The sequence below is a fragment of the Hypomesus transpacificus genome, chromosome 25 (assembly GCF_021917145.1).
Source record: "Hypomesus transpacificus isolate Combined female chromosome 25, fHypTra1, whole genome shotgun sequence".
NCBI classification, from domain to species: Eukaryota; Metazoa; Chordata; class Actinopteri; order Osmeriformes; family Osmeridae; genus Hypomesus; species Hypomesus transpacificus.
Genome location: NC_061084.1, coordinates 1,583,889 through 1,611,403, shown reverse-complemented (window position 1 = coordinate 1,611,403; position 27,515 = coordinate 1,583,889). Strand labels below are relative to the sequence as shown.

At 45.9% G+C, this 27,515-nt stretch overlaps 1 protein-coding gene across 1 annotated transcript in view; it reads right to left on the bottom strand.

Annotated features, from left to right (window-relative positions):
• The window catches only part of LOC124487112 (collagen alpha-1(XXV) chain), a 115,105-nt gene that overhangs the window by 39,021 nt on the left and 48,569 nt on the right, over positions 1 to 27,515 (bottom strand). The window contains exons 3-6 of the mRNA XM_047049167.1: positions 14,642 to 14,686; positions 11,872 to 11,879; positions 2,861 to 2,887; positions 26 to 52 (exon numbers count right to left, since the gene is read on the bottom strand). Coding sequence (XP_046905123.1) covers positions 26 to 52; positions 2,861 to 2,887; positions 11,872 to 11,879; positions 14,642 to 14,686 — 107 coding nt within the window. The remainder of the gene's footprint in view (positions 1 to 25; positions 53 to 2,860; positions 2,888 to 11,871; positions 11,880 to 14,641; positions 14,687 to 27,515) is intronic.

Here is a 27,515-nt window from a genome sequence, read left to right as displayed (position 1 = left end):
CAAGGAGTCGGAGTAAACCACATACCCGCGGCCCCTGGTCGCCTTGATCCCCCTGCAAGAGGCAAGAAGAATTCATCTTAAAACACCAGGATCGACCAGACACATTGAGTGCACACACACACACATACACACACGTAAACACACACAAACACTTGCACTCAAACATACACACACACACACTACCACAGAGAGGAAAATGGTTGAGGCATAATTCAAAACACATTGATGAGGAAAAATAATACACCCAACCTCAACTATTCATTGTGGTTGAGAGTAAAATCACTTATGATAACACAGACTGACATGAGTAAGGAAGGAGAGAGAGTGGGAGAGGAGTGTCTGTGGCCTGTAACCTAGGAGAGGAGTGTCTGTGGCCTGTAACCTAGGAGAGGAGTGTCTGTGGCCTGTAACCTAGGAGAGGAGTGTCTGTGGCCTGTACCTAGGAGAGGAGTGTCTGTGGCCTGTAACCTAGGAGGAGTGTCTGTGTCTGTGGCCTGTAACCTAGGAGGAGTGTCTGTGTCTGTGGCCTGTAACCTAGGAGGAGTGTCTGTGTCTGTGGCCTGTAACCTAGGAGAGGAGTGTCTGTGGCCTGTAACCTAGGAGGAGTGTCTGTGTCTGTGGCCTGTAACCTAGGAGGAGTGTCTGTGTCTGTGGCCTGTAACCTAGGAGGAGTGTCTGTGTCTGTGGCCTGTAACCTAGGAGAGGAGTGTCTGTGGCCTGTAACCTAGGAGAGGAGTGTCTGTGGCCTGTAACCTAGGAGAGGAGTGTCTGTGGCCTGTAACCTAGGAGGAGTGTCTGTGGCCTGTAACCTAGGAGAGGAGTGTCTGTGGCCTGTAACCTAGGAGAGGAGTGTCTGTGGCCTGTACCTAGGAGAGGAGTGTCTGTGGCCTGTAACCTAGGAGGAGTGTCTGTGTCTGTGGCCTGTAACCTAGGAGAGGAGTGTCTGTGGCCTGTAACCTAGGAGAGGAGTGTCTGTGGCCTGTAACTTAGGAGAGGAGTGTCTGCGGCCTGTAACCTAGGAGGAGTGTCTGTGTCTGTGGCCTGTAACCTAGGAGAGGAGTGTCTGTGGCCTGTAACCTAGGAGGAGTGTCTGTGTCTGTGGCCTGTAACCTAGGAGGAGTGTCTGTGTCTGTGGCCTGTAACCTAGGAGAGGAGTGTCTGTGGCCTGTAACCTAGGAGGAGTGTCTGTGGCCTGTAACCTAGGAGAGGAGTGTCTGTGGCCTGTAACCTAGGAGAGGAGTGTCTGTGGCCTGTAACCTAGGAGAGGAGTGTCTGTGGCCTGTAACTTAGGAGAGGAGTGTCTGCGGCCTGTAACCTAGGAGGAGTGTCTGTGTCTGTGGCCTGTAACCTAGGAGAGGAGTGTCTGTGGCCTGTAACCTAGGAGAGGAGTGTCTGTGGCCTGTAACTTAGGAGAGGAGTGTCTGTGGCCTGTAACCTAGGAGAGGAGTGTCTGTGGCCTGTAACCTAGGAGAGGAGTGTCTGTGGCCTGTACCTAGGAGAGGAGTGTCTGTGGCCTGTAACCTAGGAGAGGAGTGTCTGTGGCCTGTAACCTAGGAGGAGTGTCTGTGGCCTGTAACCTAGGAGAGGAGTGTCTGCGGCCTGTAACCTAGGAGAGGAGTGTCTGCGGCCTGTAACCTAGGAGAGGAGTGTCTGTGGCCTGTACCTAGGAGAGGAGTGTCTGTGGAACTGTAACCTAGGAGAGGGGTGTCTTTGGGGCTGTAACCTAGCAGAGGGGTGGTGTATTTGGGGCTGTAACCTAGGAGGGGGGTGTCTGTGGGGCTGTGAGGGGAGGGGGAGACCCAGAATCTTCTGGATCTGTGCCCTAGGCTTCATTTCTGTGGGTGGAAGAGGGTCTCCTGAAGATGACACTTTGATGAGGCTGAGTTTCGTGTGAGGGTAAGAGTTTGAGTTTGCATAAGGAAGTACTTTTATTACACGTTATGAGTTCAAACCAAGTAGGTCTCTGTTCAAAATCATGGAAAATAACTAACTTTTAGTCGGTGTGTTTATGTGCGTGTGTTGGAAATGGACCTCATTGTAAATACATTTAAAAGCTGGATAGGAATATTTTCCATACTCCTTACCAGGATGTGTAAAATATTAAAGTGAAATACATGAAAATATGTCTTGAGTTCATTCAGTATCAGCTGTTCTCCCAGCTATTCTCTTTGCCCAGATAATTTGGGGAAAATGTCAATTTTTTTTGCCATGCTGAAGAGACTTATACCAGCAGTTTTGTGAGGACGTATAAGGATTTTGGATGATGCTCGACAGTGTATATTCCCAGTGTGTCTAGTTTGCAGAGAGCTCATGCATCTGCATGGTTCTACTCTTAGTGGGCAGAAGGGTACTGTAGGATACAAATTGGTTCCATGGTCCTACAGACTTATAAAGAGACAGTGTGGTTCCTTTTCCCGGTCCACTGCAATTTTATGGAGGAGTGCTAAGCGAAGCATTTAAACACTTCAGTTTGAGCCCTGGTGTTTGGTCATTAATGTACTGTACTGTGGATTTGTGAACGACGTGAGGATTTAAATATTCAGAGGCTGAAACTTGAGGTCAGGGTGACTCTTACTCTTAAATGGCAACGGCAGAATACCATGCAAAACTACATTCTTTATACAGCAGTTAAATTGGGGGATAAAGTAAAATCATGCTTTTAATAGGGTTTCATGTATGAGAGAGAGGAAAATGCCAGAGAACTCTTGATATGGTCTCTCTGAAGACATTCAATCTCATGCCAAAGCAAGAAAATGAGTATTCAGTCAAAACATAAGGTCAGTAAGGTCATCATCATTTCTTATACCTCTGGCATTTGACATTCATTAGATTTTGTATTCAGAAATGCTTGTTGGTTTACCTTATCACCCTGTGGACCTGGAGGACCCTGTCAGTGAAAAAAAAAAACAAAGTTAAGGTCAGTCCATACTTGGGTAAAATGTCAAATTAAGCATGTTTTGTGTACCAAGTGCAGTACCGGCACAGGCTCCTTAGGAAACAAAATCAATTGTGTTTACTCAACAGGCACAAATCCAACAGTGTTCAACCCTGTGTTCAAAAGTCAACGGCAAACATATTACCTCAACGAGGGGAACACTTAATTCGTTTGAGCATTTTACACCAACAGTTTCTGGGCGTTGCTTAGATGGCCCACATTCCGATGGTTGTCAATCAACTGGCGAGGCTCCTGGGTGGGCCTTGTAAAAGAACATGGGTGGGTGAGAGTCCTTGAGGGCAGAATGCCCATCCATGCACCCCGTACGATCCTAATGAGCTGGCCTTCTAACCCCACCGCGTTTCACGCTTGGGTTCTCCTCCTCCAACTAGCATCTGACCAGAGCACACCAACGATCGTTGACCTCCACAGCAAACCTTGTCTCAACCGACATCTGACCGCAAATGTCTGTACATGCTTCACTACACATTCAGTCGCACGAGTGATCTCCTCCTTTCAGACTCTCTGCTGTGTTTTTTTGAACTGCAGAGACAAATCTATGCACTAGTTACGTTCAAGACTGAAATCAGTTAACTGACAGAGTTAAAGTCGTATTCTGGGTGATTTTTGGTCTGTCCTAGGATAACAGCTCAGAGACACAGACTCTTGCTGGCACACTATCCAACAGTTTAGAATGGAAGAACTCCAAAAAGTATTGCAGCCATCCTACCCAGCCAAGTTCTAAGGCTGTTCTAAGGAAGGCAGGCTCCATCCAGGTCAGCCCCCATGACCTCCACACCTCGTCCTGGGACATGCAGGTCTCCGTCAGCACAGCTGATGACAGGGACTTTCATGAAGTGTCAATCATTTTGCCAGACGCATATTTTTGTTGGCTTGAAATAAAATGGCTTTAACATCCGAAAGAATCGGCCTCCTTAGTCCAGCTGGTTGGAATTCCCCCAATGTGTCTGCTGTATGGTTGGTGAGGTGGCCAACTGGTAGTGTAGTTCTCCTGGAACAGTTGTTAGGGACCATTCCCCTAGTTTCATGCAAGGGGCCACACACACGCTAAGGTGTTTCCCTGGTTTTCCCTGGCATCATATTTAGAGAGCCACGGAAGACTTGTAAACAAAACAGCCCTTCCCAAGACTCTTGATTGCCCTCTGAGAGAATGAGAGACCGTTTGAAGGACAATGATATACTGTAGGATATTTTAGGATATAGTCAAGACCTAAAGTAACAACTCTATCCTGATGGGAACACCCAAGTAGGTGTACATTCATATTCCACTTGGGCTCTATTGTTTCAGGTGGGGAAAATGGCTTGGGGCGAGTTAGCATCCATTGACAAGCTACTGCCATAAACATACAAGGTGTTGGATCTGAAACCGAACAACCAATTGCAACTTTAACACAAGGCTGTCAAACAGATTTTGCTGGCATCCAGCACTTCGCTTCATTTCTTTTAACAGACCCGTTGGTTCATGAGACTGCTGTACACATTAGTTAACAACTTCTGGGCAGAAACAGTTAGTGGAAAGAAATGAAAATCCAATCACTTTATATGACTAAACATTTAATTCAAGTTGGATTGTTATATAATCACTGTAGCAACATGGTGGAACTTGCTCAAAGGACTGAAATCAATTTGAATGTTTTCCTCATAATTACAATTCCCCAATTGTTCAGTACATTATTCAAATCAAAGCACAAGGTTTGATGAATTAACAAAAATATAAGATGTCTATATGTGTGCATGAACCAGTGAATGGCATCTCTATGTATTATAGTTGTAGTCATTGGCTGTGATTTGAGACTTTCAAAGTTTTTCAAATGATTGTTCTTTATGCACTGTGGTCCTGTAACACACACTTCTCATGCTCAATGGGAGTCTGCTTCCATTTGGTGGGCCTGCTCCTCCAGACCTGGCCTGGAGGAGCAGACCTAGAGGGGTCTAGAGGAGCAGACCCAGAGGGGTCTGGAGGAGCAGACCCAGACCTGGTCTGGAGGAGCAGGCCCAGACCTGGTCTGGAGGAGCAGACCTAGAGGGGTCTGGAGGAGCATGCCCAGACCTGGTCTGAAGGAGCAGACCTAGAGGGGTCTGGAGGAGCAGACCCAGAGGGGTCTGGAGGAGCAGGCCCAGACCTGGTCTGGAGGAGCAGGCCCAGACCTGGTCTGGAGGAGCAGACCTAGAGGGGTCTGGAGGAGCAGACCCAGAGGGGTCTGGAGGAGCAGACCCAGACCTGGTCTGGAGGAGCAGGCCCAGACCTGGTCTGGAGGAGCAGACCTAGAGGGGTCTGGAGGAGCATGCCCAGACCTGGTCTGAAGGAGCAGACCTAGAGGGGTCTGGAGGAGCAGACCCAGAGGGGTCTGGAGGAGCAGGCCCAGACCTGGTCTGGAGGAGCAGACCTAGGGGGGTCTGGAGGAGCAGACCCAGACCTGGTCTGGAGGAGCAGACCCAGAGGGGTATGGAGGAGCAGGCCCAGACCTGGTCTGGAGGAGCAGGCCCAGACCTGGTCTGGAGGAGCAGACCCACACCTGGCCTGGAGGAGCAGACCTAGAGGGGTCTGGAAGTATAAGAAGAGCTTTTCATTGGGGTAATTCTCCCCAACTACTCAAAATATTTGGACAAATATTAACTCACTATATTTGGTCATGAACGGTTGGGCCTGTAAAGCCATGGGTTACTCCTTCCATTTAGCTAACTAAATGTCCTCCTCCGCCAGTGGCTCGCATTAAGTAGGTTGTCTAAGGAGAAACTCAAAGAAGGAGAGCATGATGAGAAAGAAAACTGAAAAAAAAAACATGAAAGAAACCCAATCAGGACCAAACCAACTCCACAGAGTTACTCCAATCTGATCATGTAACTCGACCCACTTAATACCAGAACAGAACAGTAAAGGTAGCTAAACAAGACGTCCTGGCTTTCATTTGATATGCATGGACTGCCTGTTGTTGCTGGAATGAAATATGAAGTAGTGCACTATGATCACAACGTTTTTATAACATCTGCATAGGTATGGTTTGGCTTAAGGGTTGGAGACTAGCCACTGTTAGAGACTATGAGAATCAACTGGAGAAAAACGTTGTCTCTGGAACTTATCTCCCAACAAAACCAGTTTCTCCCAGAAGACATGGTTTTGCTGATGTCTGATTGAAAGTAATTAAGATCATAAAGATTATCTATTTTTCTCTATTCATCTCGAGGAAGATAATGTTCTGTCATTAGCGCTAGACAGAAGCAGATTGCCTTGAGGAGGGTTAATAACGAACCGAGCCAGGCAGCCTAACCAGCTATTATCACTCTGTATAAAACTGGAGCCGCCAATCCTCTCACAAGTTGACAGGCTCCAGCAGATGCCAGAAACCTGGTATCCCCACGTCAGGGCTCGAAATATCCATATTTCGACCTCCTTTTCCCAAAAATGGGATGGGTGAGAGTTTGACAGCGTAGGCCCACGTCTGAAGCAAAAGGGGTTGGATCCCTTCCACTGTTTTCACCCTTGTTGACACGAGAGAAAGATTTGGCTGTGCGATTCAGGGTCCGATCTCGCAAAACGATCCACTTAATCCATGGGGCTGCGAGCAGTCAGGCTCGTTTCCATTGGAGCAGCAACCTGCTTGTGTGTATCGAGGTTTGTTGAATCAATCCATCAAACTGAATGTGCATCCCCATGTAAAAGGACCAGAGCCAACTGGACTGCCTGGCTGCTGCTGCTGAGCACTGTTTGCCACATGGAACAAATCATTCCACCCTGAAGCGCTGGCATCCTGAAGTGCACAGGCTAACGACTATTACTTTAACAACCTCCGTCTTTACGGCCTCCTTACTTTTTGGGGGTTTTCAAGCGGCGACGCAGCATTAGCGAGCGTCGTGCGTGTAGGAAACTCACAAACGCAAATGCCCCCCTCAGCCCAGATAGGCAGCTAAAGCTAGGGAGTCAAATTCTAAATTGAACCAGAATCTTCGACAATGTGCTCTGGTTCTTTTGATAGAGAGAAGAAGGAAACGGTTGGAGAAGCTCAAAGGCATATGACTCAGGGGGATTCGTGCAGGACTCATTCAGGTCACCAATGTCAAACTCTCTGGGTGTTGGAAGCAACATGTATGGCACGCTTCGGCAACAAAGCAACACCTGTCAGAAGGGGGCCTTTCAGCCATGGACACCCAGCACCCAACCTGATATTGGTGAGAATGGGAACAGGTATGCAAAGCAGATCATAACAAACCCTGTACATTGCAACTAACACCAGGGAAATCATGCCATCAAAAGATGTGTAATTTGAACTAGTCTTTCTACCTTCAAGGAGAATGTACCTGGCACACAAATGTCACTTTATATATTTGCTATTCTGTTCTTTATTTATGAAATGGGCAATTTACTTTCCCCTTTGGATGGTTTGTTTTCCTGGTAGATTGTCTGCTGTCTTCTTACTCTGTTGACATCTAACAGGCTTCAAGTAAACTGGCTCATTTGCCTGCTAAATAAATGCTAGGTTTCTATCCTATTTCTAAAAACCCTCTTCTTCACAAACTAATGCTGTCTCAAGAGAGCCGTCAGAACAAACAAACAAAGCCATTACAGTCAGTAAGGCGAGGTGAGGTGGTAATTGTGTAAAGTGCAGCATTTCCGGACAGAGGACTTAACAGCAGTGTAATGGTGATTCCTTGACGGACAGAGAAGGAGCCGGAAGTAAGAACCCAGAATATACCTCAGGTCCCATATGTTAGTTGTGCATGGGAACCCTCAATCATCTCCCCAAGGCCCCAGGGCGGGAGGTTTGTGGGGGACGAGGAGGACTAGGAGCAGAATGGGCATGAGCTGACGGCCACAAGTGGCTGGTGCTCGTCAGAGGAATCTGGACACAGAGGTTAGGCAGGGATAGGAAAACCACACTGGAAAACTGACTTGGGAATGGCATCTGGTTCCCATATCCACAGTGTAGCACAATTAGCCTGCATAAAAAGGATTTATTGTGTGTATATCCTTGTGTATATCCTAACCCTAACCAGTGTGTGGATAGAGAATACTGTGTGTTTGTGCAGACTAATGGGAGATTGTGATTATGTGTGTGTGTGTGTGTATATATACATGTGAAAATATGCAACGTGCGTGTGCATATGTGCGTGTGTGTGTTCAAAGCATGCTATGCAGGGTAGCATCAAACACATCCTCCAGGCTCATTATAGCTCTCTGGCATTCATGCTAATTAGCGAGGTCACCTTGCATTTGGGAGGCAGTTCTATCTGACAGACCCGAGGAGGTGAATGGCTGGGGCTGCCTAGCTGGGGCTGCCTGGTGAAACAACTGTTCATTCTGGAGCCTTATTCAGGAAGTTGTCAGCCTACATAACGGCCCATGACCTGTCAAGCTGAGACACGTCATGTCAAACATGATATAGAGACCGAACTTTGATGTAGAGAAGGAGCTACCTTATTTAATCCATCAAATAACTCCTAATAATTAAACTAGTAATAATTAATTGCTTATTATTATCTCAAGTGCCAGTGTCAAGTGTGTTTGATTTCTTTTTTTACTGTGAAACCAAATGGCAAAACAGCAGGATGGTGTCAAGTTGTTTAAACAGCCTCACTTTTTTGCCAGCAAAGGAACAAGCTCCACTGAAATGCTCAATGTGAAGAATAGACTTGACATGTGAAAAGCAGCCCTCTTCATGTGGTCACGTCCACAGCCAGCAGCCGCCTCAAGCCACGCTGGGACCCCTGGTGAGCAGAAATCAACTGTCATTACAGATTGCACATTTAAAGCCTCTGCGGGAAAAACTAATTTGACGTGTGTGTGTGAGTGTGTGAGTGTGTGTACATGCATTAAAGGGATTCCTTTTGTGTATAATGAGTTAACACTTGAGTAATTAAGTATGTGGCAGATTTGCATTGGTTGAGTTTGGGTTATGGTGGTCATATGAATTTCCTTTCTTTTGAGGTTTTTCACAACCACAAATCCCTATATAAAACATACTTTTTTCATTCTTTGATTTTGATGCATAGCACACCAATGTTCATAAAAACGAAAATGTCTCAAGTTTTTTCTCGTAGAATGGAACTAAACTCCCATCTAAACTCAGAGTATGTCATTTATTTCTCTTTCATGCAGATACCGCAGCGCTCACTACCTGGAAGACGCAATCTCACACACATACACACAGCCCCACCCCCCCAATGTCTGATATAGTCCCCAGAAGCAGGAGTGATCAAAGTCCAACCGGAGAATGTTTTATTAACAGGTGGTGGGGTGCATTATGGATGAGGGGCGAAGGCCCCTGCATCTTTGTCCCTGCCACCCCGGCTACATAATTCATACGCAGGGACGGATCGCTACCTGCCACCAGCGGCTCCAATCTCAGCTGTTCTGTACAAATGCCAGCAGAGGTAGTGTATATAGACGGCCGCATCGATGAAAGGCAACCAGTGCTGATAATATCCAGGGTGAAAGGATGAACGTGCTTGCCGGATGATGAGGGATTTGCATAGGTGACCTGCGGCAGAGCATGTGCGCTTTCGGTTCCAGCTTCTTCCCACAGGGACCTCAAATGACTAATGTCTCGTTGCACCGCAAGGTTGATCCCCATCAGCTGATTGAACTCTGGTAGCCCTTCAAACCCTTACACGGCGGATCAGCTACCCAAACGGACTGTAAAAGTCGAGTTGATGGAAGCTTAACTTGGAAACATCCCCTCTGTTACAATAGCAAGGCCGCAGGACATTTGATGGAATTCTACTCTGCGGAAAGCTTTAGATCAGGTGGAACCGTGAGAAAAGAAAAGGGGAGGGAGAGACTGAGATTTCACGCGTGGCTTTAGTGCTAAATCGTGCGCAGCACAGTGGCAGGTGCCAGGCCCAGGAGCAGACGTGTTGAAGTTGAAGAGTGCTGCGTTGCTCCGCTCTCTTGATGCACAGATGCAAATACTCCAAGAACGGAATCAGAAACAACAGCAACTTCCCTTTCATATCAGAGTAAGAAGACCAACGACTTGTTTTCTCTGTCCAAGCCTCTAAGTATCAAACAGCTCCTTCAACCACTATTCCACAGGACTTTGCAAATTGTTTTCAAAGACACGTAATACATTAGTCTAATTGACAAAGGTCGTTGCAGGATCTTCGTAGATTATCAAGTAGAGGAAAGGAAGGGAGAAATTGTCCAATAAAAACAAAGTGGATCTGTTTTCCATGTCTGAATGGTACACATTAGCTGTGTGTCCCAGTGATTTGTGATTAGAGTCCCTCTCAGACCACAGGTCTCTGTCTACTCAACAGCGTTAAGTGACGGTAAAACCAGGAGGCAGAGAGGCTGGTAATGAAAGCACCAGAACTCATTTATTCAGTTCGGAACACCGGGTACAAATTAGCCATGTTCCTCTGAGACAGTCGTCTTGATATGCAAGAGAGGCAATGTGTTCTCTCTATGTTCCCAGGTTGGGCATGACTAATAAGAAACTACATGAGATCATTAGCCACCGTTTCTGAATAATGTAACCGTGGTTTATTCTATCCTCAAATAGATTCAGTGACTGATGCTGACTAATGTTCAGGGCCTAGTATTCATTTGCTAAAAGACACTTTGATTTGTAGAGAGTTCTACGGTACATACTACAGACAGAGACAATATATCCTGTCTGTTTTAATAGTAACGAGGCTTGAAGACATTCATTACTGCCTATTTTGTTTTTGGAAGTGAGTTCAGAGAGCAGGGTTGCCATAATACATGGTTGCCAGCTACATATCCACCCTCCCCCCTCTCTCTTTAAAACCAAACCCCTGTTAGACGATTCTACCGCCAATTCATGCTGCATAAACTTAAGGCACTGGTCTGGTGGTCGGACCTTTATGAAAATAATCTGTGTTTCCTATCGCATAAGTTTGAGGGGGCTTTATTTAGTTCATCTGGCAAAATGTAACTAGTGGAATGGAATTGTCCCAAGTGCAAATACCTTCTACCCGACACACGATGACAACTTAAATCTGTTGCACCAAAAGTGTCAGAAGGGAAAATGTATCATCCTCTGACCTGGTCTGCAGAGGCCTGATAAACCACCTACAGGCAGAAGGCTGTGTGTCAGAAAGGTCCAGGGAAGCAAGACCTGCCAGGGGAAGGGGGGAGGGGGGAGGGGGGGGGGAGATGCGAGACCACCTGCACCCTCTCTCAGACCTCCAGGAGCAACAAGCAGCGAAGGAGGCGTGGCCGATACACTTACCACTTTTACAATGTGGTCGGCACACGCCATTATACCTATTCAATCTCGCTCGCCCTCGGATTCTATAAATTATTTTAACAGAGCGCACGCACACAGGGCACGGCTGACCGCAAATGGTCGGAACCCCTGTGGTTATACATGGGGCTGTCTTCATCTTCCAGAGTTTTCCATCTGTGGAAGGGAGGCCTTTCTGTGATCACTCCGCACATAATGAAGTGAGATGCTCTTTTTGGGTGCAGGGACCTGGCAGGGAAGGGTAATGCGCTGGTTGGTAGCGTGGCCTATTGCAAACCATGCTGCCTGGATGAGAAGATAGATTTACTATTAGGGGCAGGCATGGGTGAAAATATTATTTTAATAATATAGTCGGATTACACCGTGGAGCTCAACGTTTTTCTTGTACAGTATTTACAGTGTATATATAGATCCACAAAAGAGCTTATGTTTGAGGTTATTTTTTCCTGGATTCGCTATTGAGCAAGTAGAAACCCCAAAATCGCAACTTTGAGCATAGAAATGTTCCCCATGCTGCTATGATGTGTGATTGTGACTGGAATTAATTAAATTCACTCCACGTTCTCATGGTAATTATTTGGTGTAAGGCGAGGTTTGTGCCATGGAAATCCCACGGCTTGTCTGGGATCCAGGAAAGGAAACACAGGGTTGGAGGCTTTACCTGTGCATCACCACCCTTACACAAGCTGGAAAGTCAGGAATACTTACTGGAAGTCCTGCAAAAGAAAAAAAGCAGAGAAGAATAAGTGTTAGTACACATTGCAACAGCCACCACAGACAGTTGCCTGACTCAAACCCTTATGCTATCAGCAGTACATCACAGCCACTAACAAGTTCAAATATACCAAGAAACGACCATAAACCCCACCTTCGGTGATATACCTGGCATTCTGGCATGCCGTCATTTAAAACTCATCATTGGTATCTTCATCCAACCCTTTTATATTAACAACAGTGACTGAGTGGCCGGGGACATGACTGTTTTAATGGAGGGGGCTCTAATTTCACTGCTACATGGGTTTGCACGCTTGTTAAAAATGCACTCCTTCTTTTGCAAGGTGCTACTCCTGTCCTTTCCCCCCAATTACCAGTGCTCAAAGGGCTTGTTGCCGTGGTAGCTTGGGCCTCACTTCAGAACCGTGCAAATCATCCGTGGTCTTTAGGTTCTTATTAGTGAGGACCAGCTGCAGGAAGGTCGGCCTTCCGAGAGCCACTTCCACTCCTGACTGGAGGCAAACCCAGCTACGCGTCGCCTATGTTAGAAAACCCAGAGGGATACAGTTCATTACCTTCGTTTAATGAATTGTCAAGTAGCTATTTACCAAATTCTGTTTTTGGAACCAGCAGGCACAAGATGGATAGCAGGAACACAGTGTGATGTCATTGCCTTTAAGTCACATCCACAATCAAAATGCCATGGAACTCTGCCAGGGTCTGCGGGAGAATGTCGTTTAAACGCCTGCGAGATATATGATGATTAATGGTTTATAAACGCATGTTAGACTATCTGCCATCAAAGCGATTTCGGTCCAGTGTCATTATTCTCCATCTATTAGCACAGGGTTCCAAACAAGGTCCTACTTCCCTCCTCTGTTTTTCCCATCTGTTATTGACAACACAGAGTCACCGACATTGAGACTGTGAGGTCACCAGACATGTATGTCCCCTCACATCTGACCAAGGAAGTCGTTATTGCTCTCCAAACCGACATAGAGGCTGCATATCGCTCTCCGAGCCGACATAGAGGCTGCATCGAGGTATTCCGCAGCTGTGCATGGGTCATGTTGAACACCTCTTCCTTTTAACAGAGAGTGCTCTTATCGTGTGTGCATTTGAAGGGAGAGTTACATGTATCAAGTATTTTTTTTCAATGCTTTTTTTTGTTGTTGCAGGGATCGATATCAACGTACTAGATGCTAACAATGTCAAGGCCAAACAATAGTATTTGACCCAGACCTGCTAGTGTTTAACATGCATGAGTAAGTGAATGGCTCTTTCTCTGACCTACTCTCAAAGGAGTTGACTGCAAAGACGCGTGTGTCATAGCTTTAGCCCACCTGACCGGCCAACAATTAGCACGTCTGCCATGTTGGGAATCAGGCTACTATCCAAAACACAATGGGAAGGATTATGTTCTACTCTATCTTCTTAATGATGTAGATTGTTGTTCTTGTGTTAACATACTGTAGTATAGTCACTGGGACATTTGTAAACATGGTTGGACGAGCGCACTGCTGATACAAAGGCTGATAACCTGATAAATGTTCTTCATCCTGCCCTTTCAAAATCTACACCAAACCATCAACTACATAAGCAGCATGGTCTCTCTGTCCTACTGCATCATATATCGCAGCTTGGGCACAGGTCTTTGCATCACTGTTCCAAAGCACAAGATAGCCTATGGTTTCTATGGTTTCAGTATGTTCGATGCCTGCGGTCGCCGATGGATTTTGATCATCTACTTTCGTATTTTTACAAAACAGCCGGAACATTTTTCCAAAGGCTTTGTAGAACTATGGTGAGGAGCCCCAAACCCTAATCCTCACCCACTCCACACTCTACTAACCCTAACTGTAATATTGAGTGGACATTTTGCTTTTTTGGAACAGTTTCTTGTGTGTTCTTATGAACAGCCCATACTGTATAGTTATGACTGAGTACATTCAGTTCAAGTGAAGTCTCCAACCCTTGCAGAGTTGTGGGGTCTGTTGTGGGGCTCCGTTTGAAACGCAGCCCCACAACAGATCAGCTCTTAGTCCTGTGACTTTCAAGCTATCATTGGGAGTTAGCAGCGACGCGCAAGGAAACAAAATGATCTGCTTTTTGTATCAGCGTCTGCCTTCATTTCCTTGGTCGCAGCCTAACCACTACCGTATGCCTCTCTCCCCCTCCAAACAAGGACCTCGCTTTGGCCTGTCACTCTAATTTGCTTTTACGAGAGCCAATACCTTTGGTCCAAGGGATTGGCTCTTGTCTAGCTCTATGAAGTCTCAACATGGGGGTGCCGCAAGGCTCCAATGTCCATTATGGCTCCTTATTAGCCCTTATTAGCCCTGCACGTTGCGGTGTGCAGACCCACATGCCTGTGCTGCTGATTCAATTTCGTATCCCATTCACAACTCCACGTATCCACACCACAAACAGGTCTCCCTCACATCCAGGGACTGTGCTGAACTGAATATGACATACCCGCTCTATGAAGGGGGAGATAAAAATCTGAGAGAGAGAGAGAGAAAAAGAGAGAGAGAGTGAAAGAGAGAGTCTTCCTTGGAGGTCGAGTGAACTCCAAATTGTCCTTAACAATAATAAATGCTAATGGAAACAACCAATCATTCGACTTGAACTGTAATGCACTCCGTGGAACATTCCATCCACTGCGGTCTTTAGAAATGTCTGTCTGTCTCAACATCAGACAGGAAAAGTCCACAACTGCATTGCAATTGTGCGTATCTGACAAACGCTTCACACACTCACTCACCAGGTTCTCCATTGCGACCTCTTCTTCCACGCTTTCCTTGTGGCCCTGCAGAAAAAAAGGAAATGTTCTGGTCAGTACACAGAGGAATTGTTCGAGTCAATACTTTTTCTTTCTCTCGTTTCAGCTATTTGATCTCCCTTGCATTGTCATTTCTGCATTCGTGCTGCAGCAACCCAACGAAATGAGAGAGAAGCCGTGTGAAAATATTGCCTTTGGAGCTTTATGCACACCTCAGAATTCCCTGGTTTCATGAAGTATTTAGGCACAACTTTTGCACAAACTGATGTGGAAAGGGGTCTCGTACACTTCAACCACAAGAGCATTCCTTTTTTGTCTCATCTCTTTTCTCTCAGTTCTATTCTTTTCCACTTGAATGCCTCGACTTCGAGTTCGTTTTTATAGCAGTCATTTCTGATTCAGCGTCTCCCCTTGCACCTCCCGTGAACAGCATCAATCTGTTAATGCTCTACCGGAAGGGTAAAACAATTACACGCATTGTTAAGTTTTACATGCTGGAAAGTCGACTGTTGTTCGTGGATCACTTTTAGTCTCCTGACTGAGGTGACCTGTGTAGGGGAGCTATGCAGCAGTTTGCGTAAGACTGAGCATCTTTTTGGAGGGAAGAGTCATATGCTTTGCTGTTGAAACACATTCTTTGAGTTGGCAATATTTGAGAGTTGTTGCAAAACTAAATAATAGAAACTACCCTTAAATATGCATGATATTGGTGAGTCTGGCTCAAGTCCATAATGATAAGGAAAGCAACAATATGTTGCTCTGTGTACATATGAATTGTGGAGATATTTGAAACCTTCAGTGAGATGTTTTGGCTTTGTGTGATGAAATAGATTATCTCAACACTTTGGATGAAAGGGACCACAGCTCCAGAGTGGTCAGCCATGAAGAAGTCCATCATCATGGGTTTGGAAACAAGATCATATCCAAGTCAACAGAGCAAGAGAGAGAGCTATAATATACTGCCGTGTAAAAAGCAGGCATAGGTGTCAGTACCATGTGACATTTGCTTCTCAACTTGTTCCCACTGTTTGGGAGCGTGGCCCAGGTCTACAGGTTTGGGTGGAGTTCGGCCAAGCTTTCAAACCTGCAGGTGCATTTTCTATTCAAATGCTTCACTTCATTGCACAAAGGGTTTCCAATGCACACTAACAAATCTAGAACAATATGAAATTGTAAGTACACCTATACACAGACTGGCTGGGGAAAACCAAGGCAAGAAAATATTTACTTTCACTCAAATGAAAGAGGGAATTGTAAAAGCTATTAAGAACACCACAGAGACCAGAATATTTGTCCATACAATATTTTTTTGTTGTTGCAGGCAATGTCCATATTTTTTGTGAAATATTCTTGGTTCTCGTGACCTTATCTGAAAGAGCTTTCTCTATGGCAAAAACAAAGAAAAAAAACATTCTGAAGCTGAATTTCTGAAGAAGAAAAAAAACTGTTAAATGATGCACTTGACAGTGGTTTTTAAGTGCTTGTCACAACAACAACCACAGCTAAACACATTTGCCAGATACAGTTGTACACATCAATAACAGATAAATAGAACTATGTTTTTCCCTCTTCTATCCAACATTCTGACGTATTCTGGCAATATATTTTAGCATGGAGATAATGCTTAGTTTATAGAGCTCATAGTGCTGACAAAAAGTGTACTGGACCCTGGCCTCACCAGCCCATTTAAAAAGCAAGCATTATTCCTGTACATCGTACTATTCCTTAATCAAATCATTTAAAGATTCTGTATTGAAACACAACTCCATATAAAAAAAACTATGCCCATGCGAAAAACACTGCGATCCAATCTCCAAGGTGAACCCAAATCCCAAATTGGCTGGTGGCCAAACGTCACAGCAAGCCTAATTGCACCTTCCAAGCTTGCAATGAATGTTGACCTTTCCTGTGATTGTGGAGTGTAGATCACGGTGTAATAGTATGGTTCCAGACTGAAAAGCCATTAGACCAAGTCGACAAGCCAGCGCACAGCAAGCCCATGCTAGCTTTGCGTCTGGAGAGAAGGACTTGCCGTCATGTCACACCTCCGTGCGTGCATACAGACAGTGCTCTATCTCGGACGATTTGCAGGGAATTATTATGCAGCGTCATTGCCTCTGTGGTGGGTCAAATGGCTGCTTGGTCAAGCAGTGACTGACAGCAGTGTGCATGGCTGCATTACTTTCTTACCAGTTTGTTACTTTCTTGATATTTCTCGTGTCGATGGATTCACTTTGAACTTACTCTGCCTTGCACTGGGGAAAAGCCAGACCAAACAAGAGCACAGATGACAGCTTTGGGGGCAGGTAGTCTAACATGCAAGACACTTTTTGAAACAGCTCAAGATGAGACTCTTGATACACTGCCAATGAACCCTGATTAAATCAGTTCCAATAACTAGGTGGAAATGAGTTTATTGGGATAATCATGATCAGTGATCCAGGATCAGTGATCCATGATCGGTACCTGTCACATTAGGAAACACAGACATTATTGCTGTTCTGTGTGTACGTTTTGTGCGTACACTGCCTGGATCCTATTAATGCAATATGCGGCATGACAGTTCAGTGTATATGTCATGGCAGTGCAACATAACACACACACCTCTTTTAAACGTCTTTTTGTGTCTCTGCATTTCCTCAGTGTCTTTTCTCTGGGGAATGTTGGATGGGCTCCAGTTCCGCAGTAGGGCAGAATGAGGATTTAGAAGGATTTACTGGAGACTAGTGTGTTTAAGACTCTATTACCTTCCACTTAACCCCACATCACAACATGGCTGAAGGAATTAAACACAGGCAACCATGCCAAACTATACAGTATGCTACAATACACTGTACGATGCTTGGCTCGGCACTCGACAATCTACAATTACTTTCAGACTGCGTAGCGAGGAGGAGTTTGGCAAACAGAGACATTTTTGGATCCAATGTCCTTGTTCCTCTGCATGGCAATGCATATATCACTAAGGAACATTAACACTGGGTCCTGTTTCCAGGAATTATGCAAATAAGACCACAATTCAGAATCAGCATTTTCTGTTACTATTGATGTTTTCTGTTCTCTCCCTATTCCACAGTGTGTGTGCGTGTGTGTGTGTGTGTGTGTGTGGGGGGGGGGGGGCTGTTTTGAATCGTTAAGGGGGCTGTGAAATGCAAAACTGACAGTTGGGTTGACAAGTTGGCCTCAAAATACCTCACACGAGGGGGCTTTTCCAGACAAAACAGAATGGTCTGCTTAGTCTACAATTACTTTACTAATGACTGTCAATTTTAAACTAACATGTTGTACATCCAAATACATCCAGATAGCAATAAAGGGAGAGAGAGAGACATTATGAAGTAGAAATACTGAAAAAGAGACAGCACGGACACAGGAAATAAATGATGATCTAAGCCCGCCCCCATCTTTTAGGCTTCCAACAACTGACCACCAATTTAATCATCTACAGATGGTTTTCCGATTTCATTTCTGTTGAGAATGACATGAACTTAGCATCTGGTGAAGCACTGCCTGAAATGGATGAATGTGTTTTGTTTGTTAATTCAAAACACATCATATCATCCTGTCTCAACCTTTACTGATGAACTACAACTACTTTAGGATGATGTCTGCCTTTTTTTTTAATGCAATCAATATTATTCATGGAAGTCAACTTACTGATACTTTGCTAACTTAAGCCAACCCAAATCCTTAACCCAGACAGAAAAAAACATGTCCAATTAGGGGATTCCGACAAGTAATGTCTTTATTAAGACAATGTCTGAGAACTGTCAATTCTTCCAGAAACATATTGTTTTCTGTTTTCTTGTGCAAGACAACATGTTTTGCCCCATTAAACTGCTGTCCTAGCAGAACATACACCATTGCATCTATTTCCAAAACAAATAGAGCCATTGAAACAATTTCCTAACCCATACCTCTAAACAGAACTATTCAAATGATTTCCCAACCTCTAGAATACATTTCAATTCAAACCAATTGAAAAAGCATTTAATCGTAACTTGTCATTGGTTTTACATTACTGGTATCCAGAGAAAACTAAAGTCTACTTGTGTGTAAGTAGTCTGTGTTACCTGTGTTTAGTGGCTTGTCTGATAAACTGAGGTTTCTTATGACTTAATCTAGCCAGCCACTATACAAAAATATACAAATACACACTTAGTGGAAACCTTTTGAATCTAGAAAAAAACGCCCAAACATTCAAACACGAACACACCTTGTTGTTGTTCAAGCACTCGAACAGAGAGTGGGGGTTATGGTTAGAGTTATGATTATGGTTACCATGAATTGGTGCTGACCCTTCCTGGTCCCTCTTTTGACTGTCAGCATCGGCATATTTGTCTCTACCTTTCATGACGTCGATGTTTACTCTCCTGCTCGGGAGGGAATGAGCGGTGGGCTGTAAATGTGCACTTAGCTGGAGACTGTGGGAGTAACTCAGAATGATTACAGTCTGCATTTAAACTTATGACCAGTCCGGAACGCTATGTATGGAGCAAACACACCACACACGCTGATTGAACTGATCAAACTTCATTTGCTAGAGTATTTTAACAGACTACTTCATTGGAACACACACATATAATTGTACTGGGAACCAATGTTGTTGTCATTAAGCCTGTGTGTGTCCCAAGACATCACCCAATAAGAATCTCCATCTAATTATAGCATGTCATATTAATGATGCACAAGGCAGCAAATGATTAAAAACAAGCTAACGCTGCGTGGCTCATGCGGGCCTTCCCGTGTCAACCAGGCTGTGGTCTGGGGAAGTGATTAGATCTGAGTTATGAATTCACAGATGCCCTGATGGATTTGTGAAGAGAAGTTGCATCTTCATCAGAGGAGCTTGCGGTGGCTGTGCATTTGCCCAGATGCCCTGCTTCGTCCGATAATTAATCCTCGAGGTTCTCCATTAGCCTTCGAGGAACCTGTCCATCACTCCTGGAGCCCATTAGCTTTGCATCAAGCAGATTGAACGAGTATTAAAAATGCATCTCTCCTCTCTTTGAACTAGTAGAGAGACCAAAATAGTCTCAAGCTCATGTCACAAAACTGCAGACACTAACCCCCTCTGCTCCCATTCTTCCTCTCTCACTGGGGCCTCCCCACTGTTGGGGAGGCATCCACTTTTTGGCAAACTGCTTGTTATGTCTACACACACATGCATACACACACTCTCACACACACATGCAAACAGTGCACACACACACACACTACACACAGTGCTTTACTGTGAAGAAGTAGGGGCTGAAAACCATTAGTGATGAACAACCAGCTCTTCTCTGGAACTGTGATGTGAGTCCCCCTACACACACACACGCACACACACAGACACACACACTCAACGAAGAAGACAAACAAGACGGATATGCCTACAAATGCACGCATGGATCATCAGTGACTTCTCTCTCGCTCAGCATGGAGGTCGGGTGGATTTTTCAGGGACAAACTGAGGCCTGAGAGAGAGTCTTTTCATCACCTTCAGAGATCAATGTGCTTTCCGCTGGCAGAGCACCGAGCGCTGGGATACTTGAGACCCGCCCCGTAAAATGGGCGCAGCAGCGATCCCCCCCCCCCCCCCCCCGAGCTCTTGCATGTGGTCTTGTTGGCGGCCAAGCGCTCGCTTTTCTGACGAGGCAGGTCAATAACAAGCCAATCGATCCTCCGAGCCGCGTTGACTTGCAGCGTCAGTTAAATTGGCACGGGGGTGCTCTAACGTCTCTTTCTCAGCCGGCCAGAGAACCGGCCCCGAAAGCTTGTCCACAGAAACGGAACGTTACGTTTGCTGCCTCGGAACCAGAGCAACTTCACATTCTTCCACACGGCCGTGAAAGAGGCAGAGCATCTGATGAACAGATTTCGTTGCTCGAAAAGGGGGATGGAAAAGGGCAAAGCTCTGTGACGTCGGTTGGTCTCCTGAGCTCGTCTCACGTCCATGTTCCGAGCGTCGGATGGTCTCTCTGAACCTCAGATCTCACGCTTGGTGAGAAGCGGGGGGTCTTGAGAGTGCTGTTAATGATGTTGACTTGTACATTTACATTTTGCACAAATCCGAAGGGACCGGAAGAGACACGCACACACACAGACACATGGCAACCTCATGCCCGCAAAACCCCGATGAACCAGGAGTCATTAAATGTGGCACATTAAGACTTGCAGATTCAACAGGACCTAATCAATAACTCTAATTAAGCACTACAGCATGTGCTGAGAGGCAAGTGGAGTCTGGAGACAGTGCACACTGATTTACTGATGTACTAATCCTCTCTGTACCCTCGGGACTTACAGCCGAGCCACATCCCCCTACAAACAGGCCTGAACTACAGTAGCAGAGGAATGATGTCTCCTCTAGAGTTAGAATCCCGTTGATTGTAACGCCAGGCCTGCTGTGTTGAGGTCTGATGTGTTTGAATATGATCCGTCTGCTTATAGAGGTACAATTATTCCATTCAAGCAGTGCGAGGGAGCCGTTTCCAACCCAAACACATCGATGAATGGGCTAGTCGATGGACGCGTGGACAAACGTATAGTTGGCAAAATGAAGTCTTTCCTGGGGACTAGCCAGCAGCTGCTGTTGCAGCTTACCGAAGAACCAGCTGGCACATATTCCTCTGTGGGTACCAATGGTGATGATAAGAGTCACAAGCACGCTGATATGGTATTTGCCAACTAAAATAATGTGATGTGATTTGTGTCTATTTGTTAGATCTTGCGTGCGTGTGTGTGCGTGGATCAAAGTGTGTACCGTAGGTGTGCATCTCTGTGTTGTGCGGGAGTGAATGTAGGACACAACGCATTAGATCCGGTCAGTGGTTTCCAGAACATTTAGGGACATCGAAAGGAACCGTCGACAAGGGTGTTGTGCCATAAACGGGAAGAACACCGCGTAAGAGCGGTCCAATGATCCTTTTTTTAGTCGCTCAAATGGCATACTTTATCAGTGTTTAAAGCTGTCCCGGCTGACATGCCGGAGGAGCGTGTAACTCTATATTCACCTCCGTGATGATGTGACTCCTGGCTGACCCCAGCTCACCAGGGGGTGTCAACGACCATGTGGTTTGTGGAAGGGTGTGTGGTGTGTGAGCTAGTTTGGAATGTGTGTGTGTGTGTGTACGTGTGTGTGTGTGTGTGTGTGTGTGTGTGTGTGTGTGTGAGAGTACGCGGTGGAATTTACTTAGCAATTTATTTTTGCGATACTGAAGTACGGAGCTACATTTGGAAAGTATGGAAACCTTGAGTTTGGTTTAGGGTCGAGTTTGTTTTGTGTTTAGATAAACACAAAACATTAATTTAAAGTGAACCTACAACAACACATTATCTGTGCCTACAAAGTCAATACTTGGCAGGCGCCAGGCAGGGTATTCAATGATACTGTCGAGTGATCCTGTGGACTGAATACCTCAGGATCATTCTCGGGCTGGAACTCCCCTCCATCCTCCTCCTGTACACGTCTGAACTTCGAGTCGACGGGGCCAAAGCTTCAACTATATACACTTACAAGCTCTCAGTTAACACGCCCTGGTGCTGAGTGTGCGTGCATCCTGCCGCTGTGACCTCGGAAAACGACGCACCAGCGAGCTCACGCTGCCTTTGATCCCAGCAAAGAAGCTCTGAGGAGACACCCTTCCCCCTCCACACGCCCCCCCCCCCCCCCCCCCCCCCCCCCCCCCCTGTCCTCCTCCAGCTCCCCCAGGCTTGAGTTTCACCATCTCCCCAATTATCGTCCTGTGGTGGCAGTGGCGGCCCTACGCCCCTCGCGCCTGGTGGGGTGCGATCCAGGCAGGATTATGTCCCAAGTGCAGCCTAAACACGCTTGGCCGCAGACCCTGTTGGCTGGTGTGTCACCCAATACGACAGATGAGATATGTGCGGCTGTGTGTGTGAGGAGGGGATATGAGGGGTGGCATGGACAGGGGTGTGAGTGTGTGTGTGTGTGTGTGTGCATGTTTGTTGGTGGAGGGAGGGGTGGGATCTTATGTCCTTACTAAACTGTGGTTTATGGATCGCTGTCTGTTGCCGCACTAGAGTTACATGCCTTAGAAAGAAAAGCAGAAGTGAGACTTGTCGACGCTGTGTTTCCGCCCCTCCAGTACCCACATTTAAATGTGTACATTTTTGCCATTCACCAGATGCTATAGTTCAAGGTGACTTGCGTAAGTAAGTGTGTTTGTCTAAAATAGATGAATGAATTTTCTTGTTAAAGCGGGGCAACAGTTTAGGGGAGCGGGCAGCAATTAGCATTGGACTTCAGATTAAGTCTAGAAACTGACATCCACAGTATAATGACTTAAAGCAACACCACAAGGGAAATCATCCTGAAACAACCCTACTTTTCCCTTTTGAGAACTCAGCACCTAATACGCCTCCAAAATCATCAACTTCAAACGACTGGAAGCTTCACTTCTCTTGAAATGTGACTTAAACTGTGGCAGGAAAAGTGCAGTTCATTCAAGTGGGCCGGACAAGCAAGGAGTCCTGCCCCAGTATGGTAAAACCCTCTAGGCTGAATGTCATTGGCTGGCAGAGGAGGGCAGTAACAGCCCTTTATAATGATGTCACCAACTGGGCTGATCTCACAGCTCTTATGCGTTATGGTGTGCATGTGCACGTGTTTAGGTTCATCAAGCACCTAGTATACCTACCTATCTTACAGTAACCATTAACATCCCTTATTACATCCTGCCACTTCAAGGGCCAAGCTCTGTTTTGAAAGAGTAAAGGCCCTTGAACATTTGTGTGAAATTTTCGAATGTGTTTTTGCCTCAAAATTCGGTGCCTCAGAATTGTCCAAAAAACTCTCCAAATGCTGGGTAAGGATGCGAAACATGCAGAAAATCGAACCCGATCCAAACTTTTTTTTATGGACGAAGGTTTTGGAGGCAGTGTGTAAGCGCGTTTGACATAACGTGAGGCCATAAGCAAAGGCCTTTAGGCTGTTGCTCTATCCAGGCCTAACCAACCGCACTCCAGAACATATGAATACATGTAACAGTACGCATGGATGTGGCACCGTGTTTGCGAGAGGATCTTGTCATGCCTGACCAACGGGCTCTCCGAAGGGTGGGATGAGTTTTAGTGTGAATGCTGAATGCTCTCAGTGTCCGAGGCGTCTGAGTGGAAATGAAAACAAGGTGTCATCGCCGCTCTGCTGGCCCCCACCCGCTGACAGTACGCCAGCTAGACGTTTATTTACCCAGCCTAGGAGACCTGTCTGCAGGACTCGGGGGGTGAAGTGTAGCCAGCCTTCCCGCTCCCCCCTCCCCAAACAACGCTGCCCCTCCTTCCCCATCTCCAACCCTTCCTACACCATGCACACCTGTGCTGAATACGGGATACTGGATACTGCAATTTCCCCACTGCGGGACAAATAACGGATTATCTTATCTCATGTTAAGATTTTTGCGATGCACCGAGGTTCTGAATGGTACATCTCTGGAACGAGAGAGCAGCTCTCACAGGGGAAGCACCACAGGTTAATAGGATAAAAACATCAGGGAAATATAAATTCCCCCGCGGTGAGGGCTTCCCAGTGGGTAGGACTTGGCAGATGATGGCGACGCTCCAGAATGAACAAGGGCACTGTGCAACAGTGTTTTTCTGACCCATGTTGATCTTTCCTTCCAAAAAACGCGCCAAACCACTAGAATTTCAGCTACTTTTGCAAGCCATTAATTCAGGTAATTGGAGTATATTTGTAAACAGAGTAATCTCCGTGTTGGAGTGGTGTTCAAGTATTTTCTAAATCATCATGGCATATTTTTTTATTAACTTTTTTTATGGTGCAAACCTTTGATTCCTGCAGTTTGCTGGGTGACTCTCATAAATTCTCATCCTTCACATCCTCATATATCTAATTTACTTGCAAATGAAACACATGTACGTAGTACACAGTTTGCATTCCTGTCGAAAGTGGCTCTCATGTGGACATGCATGTTGGCTACGAGGACGAGAAGAGCATCCTCTCATCTCCCTCCACATCGCTGATCCCTACCTGAAGGTGAGGCCTAGGTTTGGGAGAAGGGGTAAACCCCATTGGCTGCGAGGACATACGTTCTCTACGCACCTGCGACCTGAGGGGGCAATTTTTCCTCGACGTCAGGAAGCAGCTGGAGGTCTCAGCCCGGCGAGGCTGCTGTTCCGTGTGTGTGGGGGGGACGTCCTCCCTAGCTGGCCTGACTAAGACTGATGACACACGCTGGGAGCCCCTACACAGGCACATCAAACGCAATCCGCACGCCATCAAGCTAACTTCAACAAACCATCGGCATACCCATAATGCAATATGCTGGGAACGCATTTGTTTGCAGTGAATGGTGCTCTTTGAAAAGGGGCCAAACTGGATTACAGTTAAAATACCGTGTAATCTTATAAGGGCCAAAACCATGTTTAAGGAAAAAATGCAAAATGAACATAGATAATTCAACACTCAGTTGCTTTCACACATTGTATGGCATTACTAACAGAGCATCTTACATAAAAAATTTCTGTAGAAAAGCTGCATTATCTTGTCAAGTTGGACATGAAAAAGGAGCTTTGGCATTTTGGCTTGACGTGACAAGAACCCTTGATGTTTTGAGAGCTGGTGGCTGAAGCACTGTTCGGGTCTCCTGGTTCCTCCTGACGTGTCACTCAAACTGACCAGGTCATAGTTCAGAGGAGGCCAGTGGGGGCGTCAGGCGCCCTAATCTCCAGCCTGTAGATTCAGGTGGTTGGAGGGAAAGGGAGGGAGGGATGGGGTGCGATAACTAAGACATACTGTTCTGGTTATTCGGCTTGATCCTCTCTGCCGTCCGCAGACACACAAGGAAACAAACAGCAGGATATCCACTAGAATGTCCTACTTAGTACAAGTACAGAATCAGGAGGCCATGCATTGGATGCCCTCAGGCAAATATGACACAGATGGCAGCGGTTTGATGAGACGGGGTCTCAGTACTCGCACTGTACTTCTTTAGCCGTTCCTTGATGTGTGAATCATGTTGCTGGACCGGACTAATAGGCTGCAGCAATATGATTGGATATGCCAAAACCTCGCCTTACTTGTCAGTAAGTTTACCACCCCCTCAAAAAGAATCGAAAAATAAATCATGTTGGTGTATAACTAACAGAGCACACCCACTCGGCCCAGATCCAGACATTTTAATGAGCTTGGGAGATTTCAATAGATATGAGGGCAAAGGGGGCATATTGTTGGCACAAGCTTCTGTTGGCAGGCTCCCGACAGCCCTTCTATGGAACAGAAACCAGCCTACACGACAGCTTTGCCACATCCACGACCAAAAGCTGGTTTTCATACATTCAAATTAAAGCCGGACTGTCTTCTCATTTCGTTTCTTCTGTTATGAGAAAGATGAGGAGATTTAGTACCCCCTCTCTCCCTTCCCATTAATCACAGAGACAAGGGAGATTCATTTGGCCTTTCACAATTAACCTTGGAAGGAACGGAAATTGCACAGCAAACATGAATCCTTTGCTGTGTATGGAGGGAGTACAGACAAGAGATCAGAAAAAGCCTGGCTTTACCGGTGCATTACAAACAAACTAATAAGTGTGACACGGAGTAGACACTGAAAGGAGTAGGGAACGTTATTAGATAAACAGACTGAAAACGACAGCGAAAAGGAGAGGCGGGGGGGGGACTTATTTTCTATTTCCAGGCCACCCATTTGTTGCATGCCCAAAAAAATCACTCCATATACAATGCAGCTATTGAGTTCCGAGCTTGAGATCAAATCTATTCTATATTCTGCTTTTGTGTGCACACAGATCTAAGAGCTCTGCATTGGGTTACCTACAGTACATGGCACGACAGGCAAAAGTCGGTTTGAGCTTCTATATCCGAGCTTTTAATCTTCACATTCGCTTCTGTGTTTCAACAGGAGTGTCTTTCATGTATGCAGGTACAGAACATGTGCAGTCTGTAGCTGTCACCTCTCACAACATCTCCTCAAGATCAAGGACCGCCAGGCAAACCTTTCGTTGAGAGACACAGCTCAAGAGAGAGATGTTGAAATTGGCAACCTTTTTTTCCATGAAAATGTTTAGGTGGGAATCATACCGTGTTTTGGTTCCTGACCAACAGAGTCACGGAGTAACTGGCGTCTCTTTGAGTCTGCTGCCCCTACAATGTTTTCAGTGACTAATGAAAATGCGATTGGACAGGAGGACATGCTTGTTTCCTTATTTACAGTGGGGACCACTGTGGTCCACAGGACTGGACCACACAACATGGGGGCAGTGTGGTTGATGGAACAGCAACGTTCCTTTTGAACAAACGACCCAAGACGGCATTCTGGGAGATCAGACGAGATACCCACAGACGTCACCTCTCAGATGGAAATCCATTGAAGTCGAGGCCTTTTGGTTCACTTCCTTATTAGTCCCACATGGTGGCAAACACCGCTCCACAACTTTTCACGTGATGCACATGGCACAAATAAAATATATCCCCTATCTATTAAGTCTTATTTCTTCACTGGAAAAATGTGCCGTTGTCATTGACAGAGAAACAAAAATCCCAGAGCCAGGGCAGAGCATGGATTACAAAGAAACAGCAAACAGATTTTGCTTTTTTTTTTTTTTTACGGGAAAGGGAGTGGGGTTTTCTTTCTGAAAACAGGGTACTGATTGTGAGTCTGCTGCAGCCGATTACTCGTTCAAGTGGCAGCATGCTGTTCACATTACAATTGCCATGTTCCGCTGTTTATTACCGCGCATGTTCCATGAGAACTTGTCACTGCCTCGCTGTCTGTGGGACCAAGATGAAAGACGAGACAATATGCGGCAGCGCTCTTAAAGAGGAGTTAAGTTCTACTGAGACCGCATGTGAAGATGCTCAAGTCCAAGCGGCACA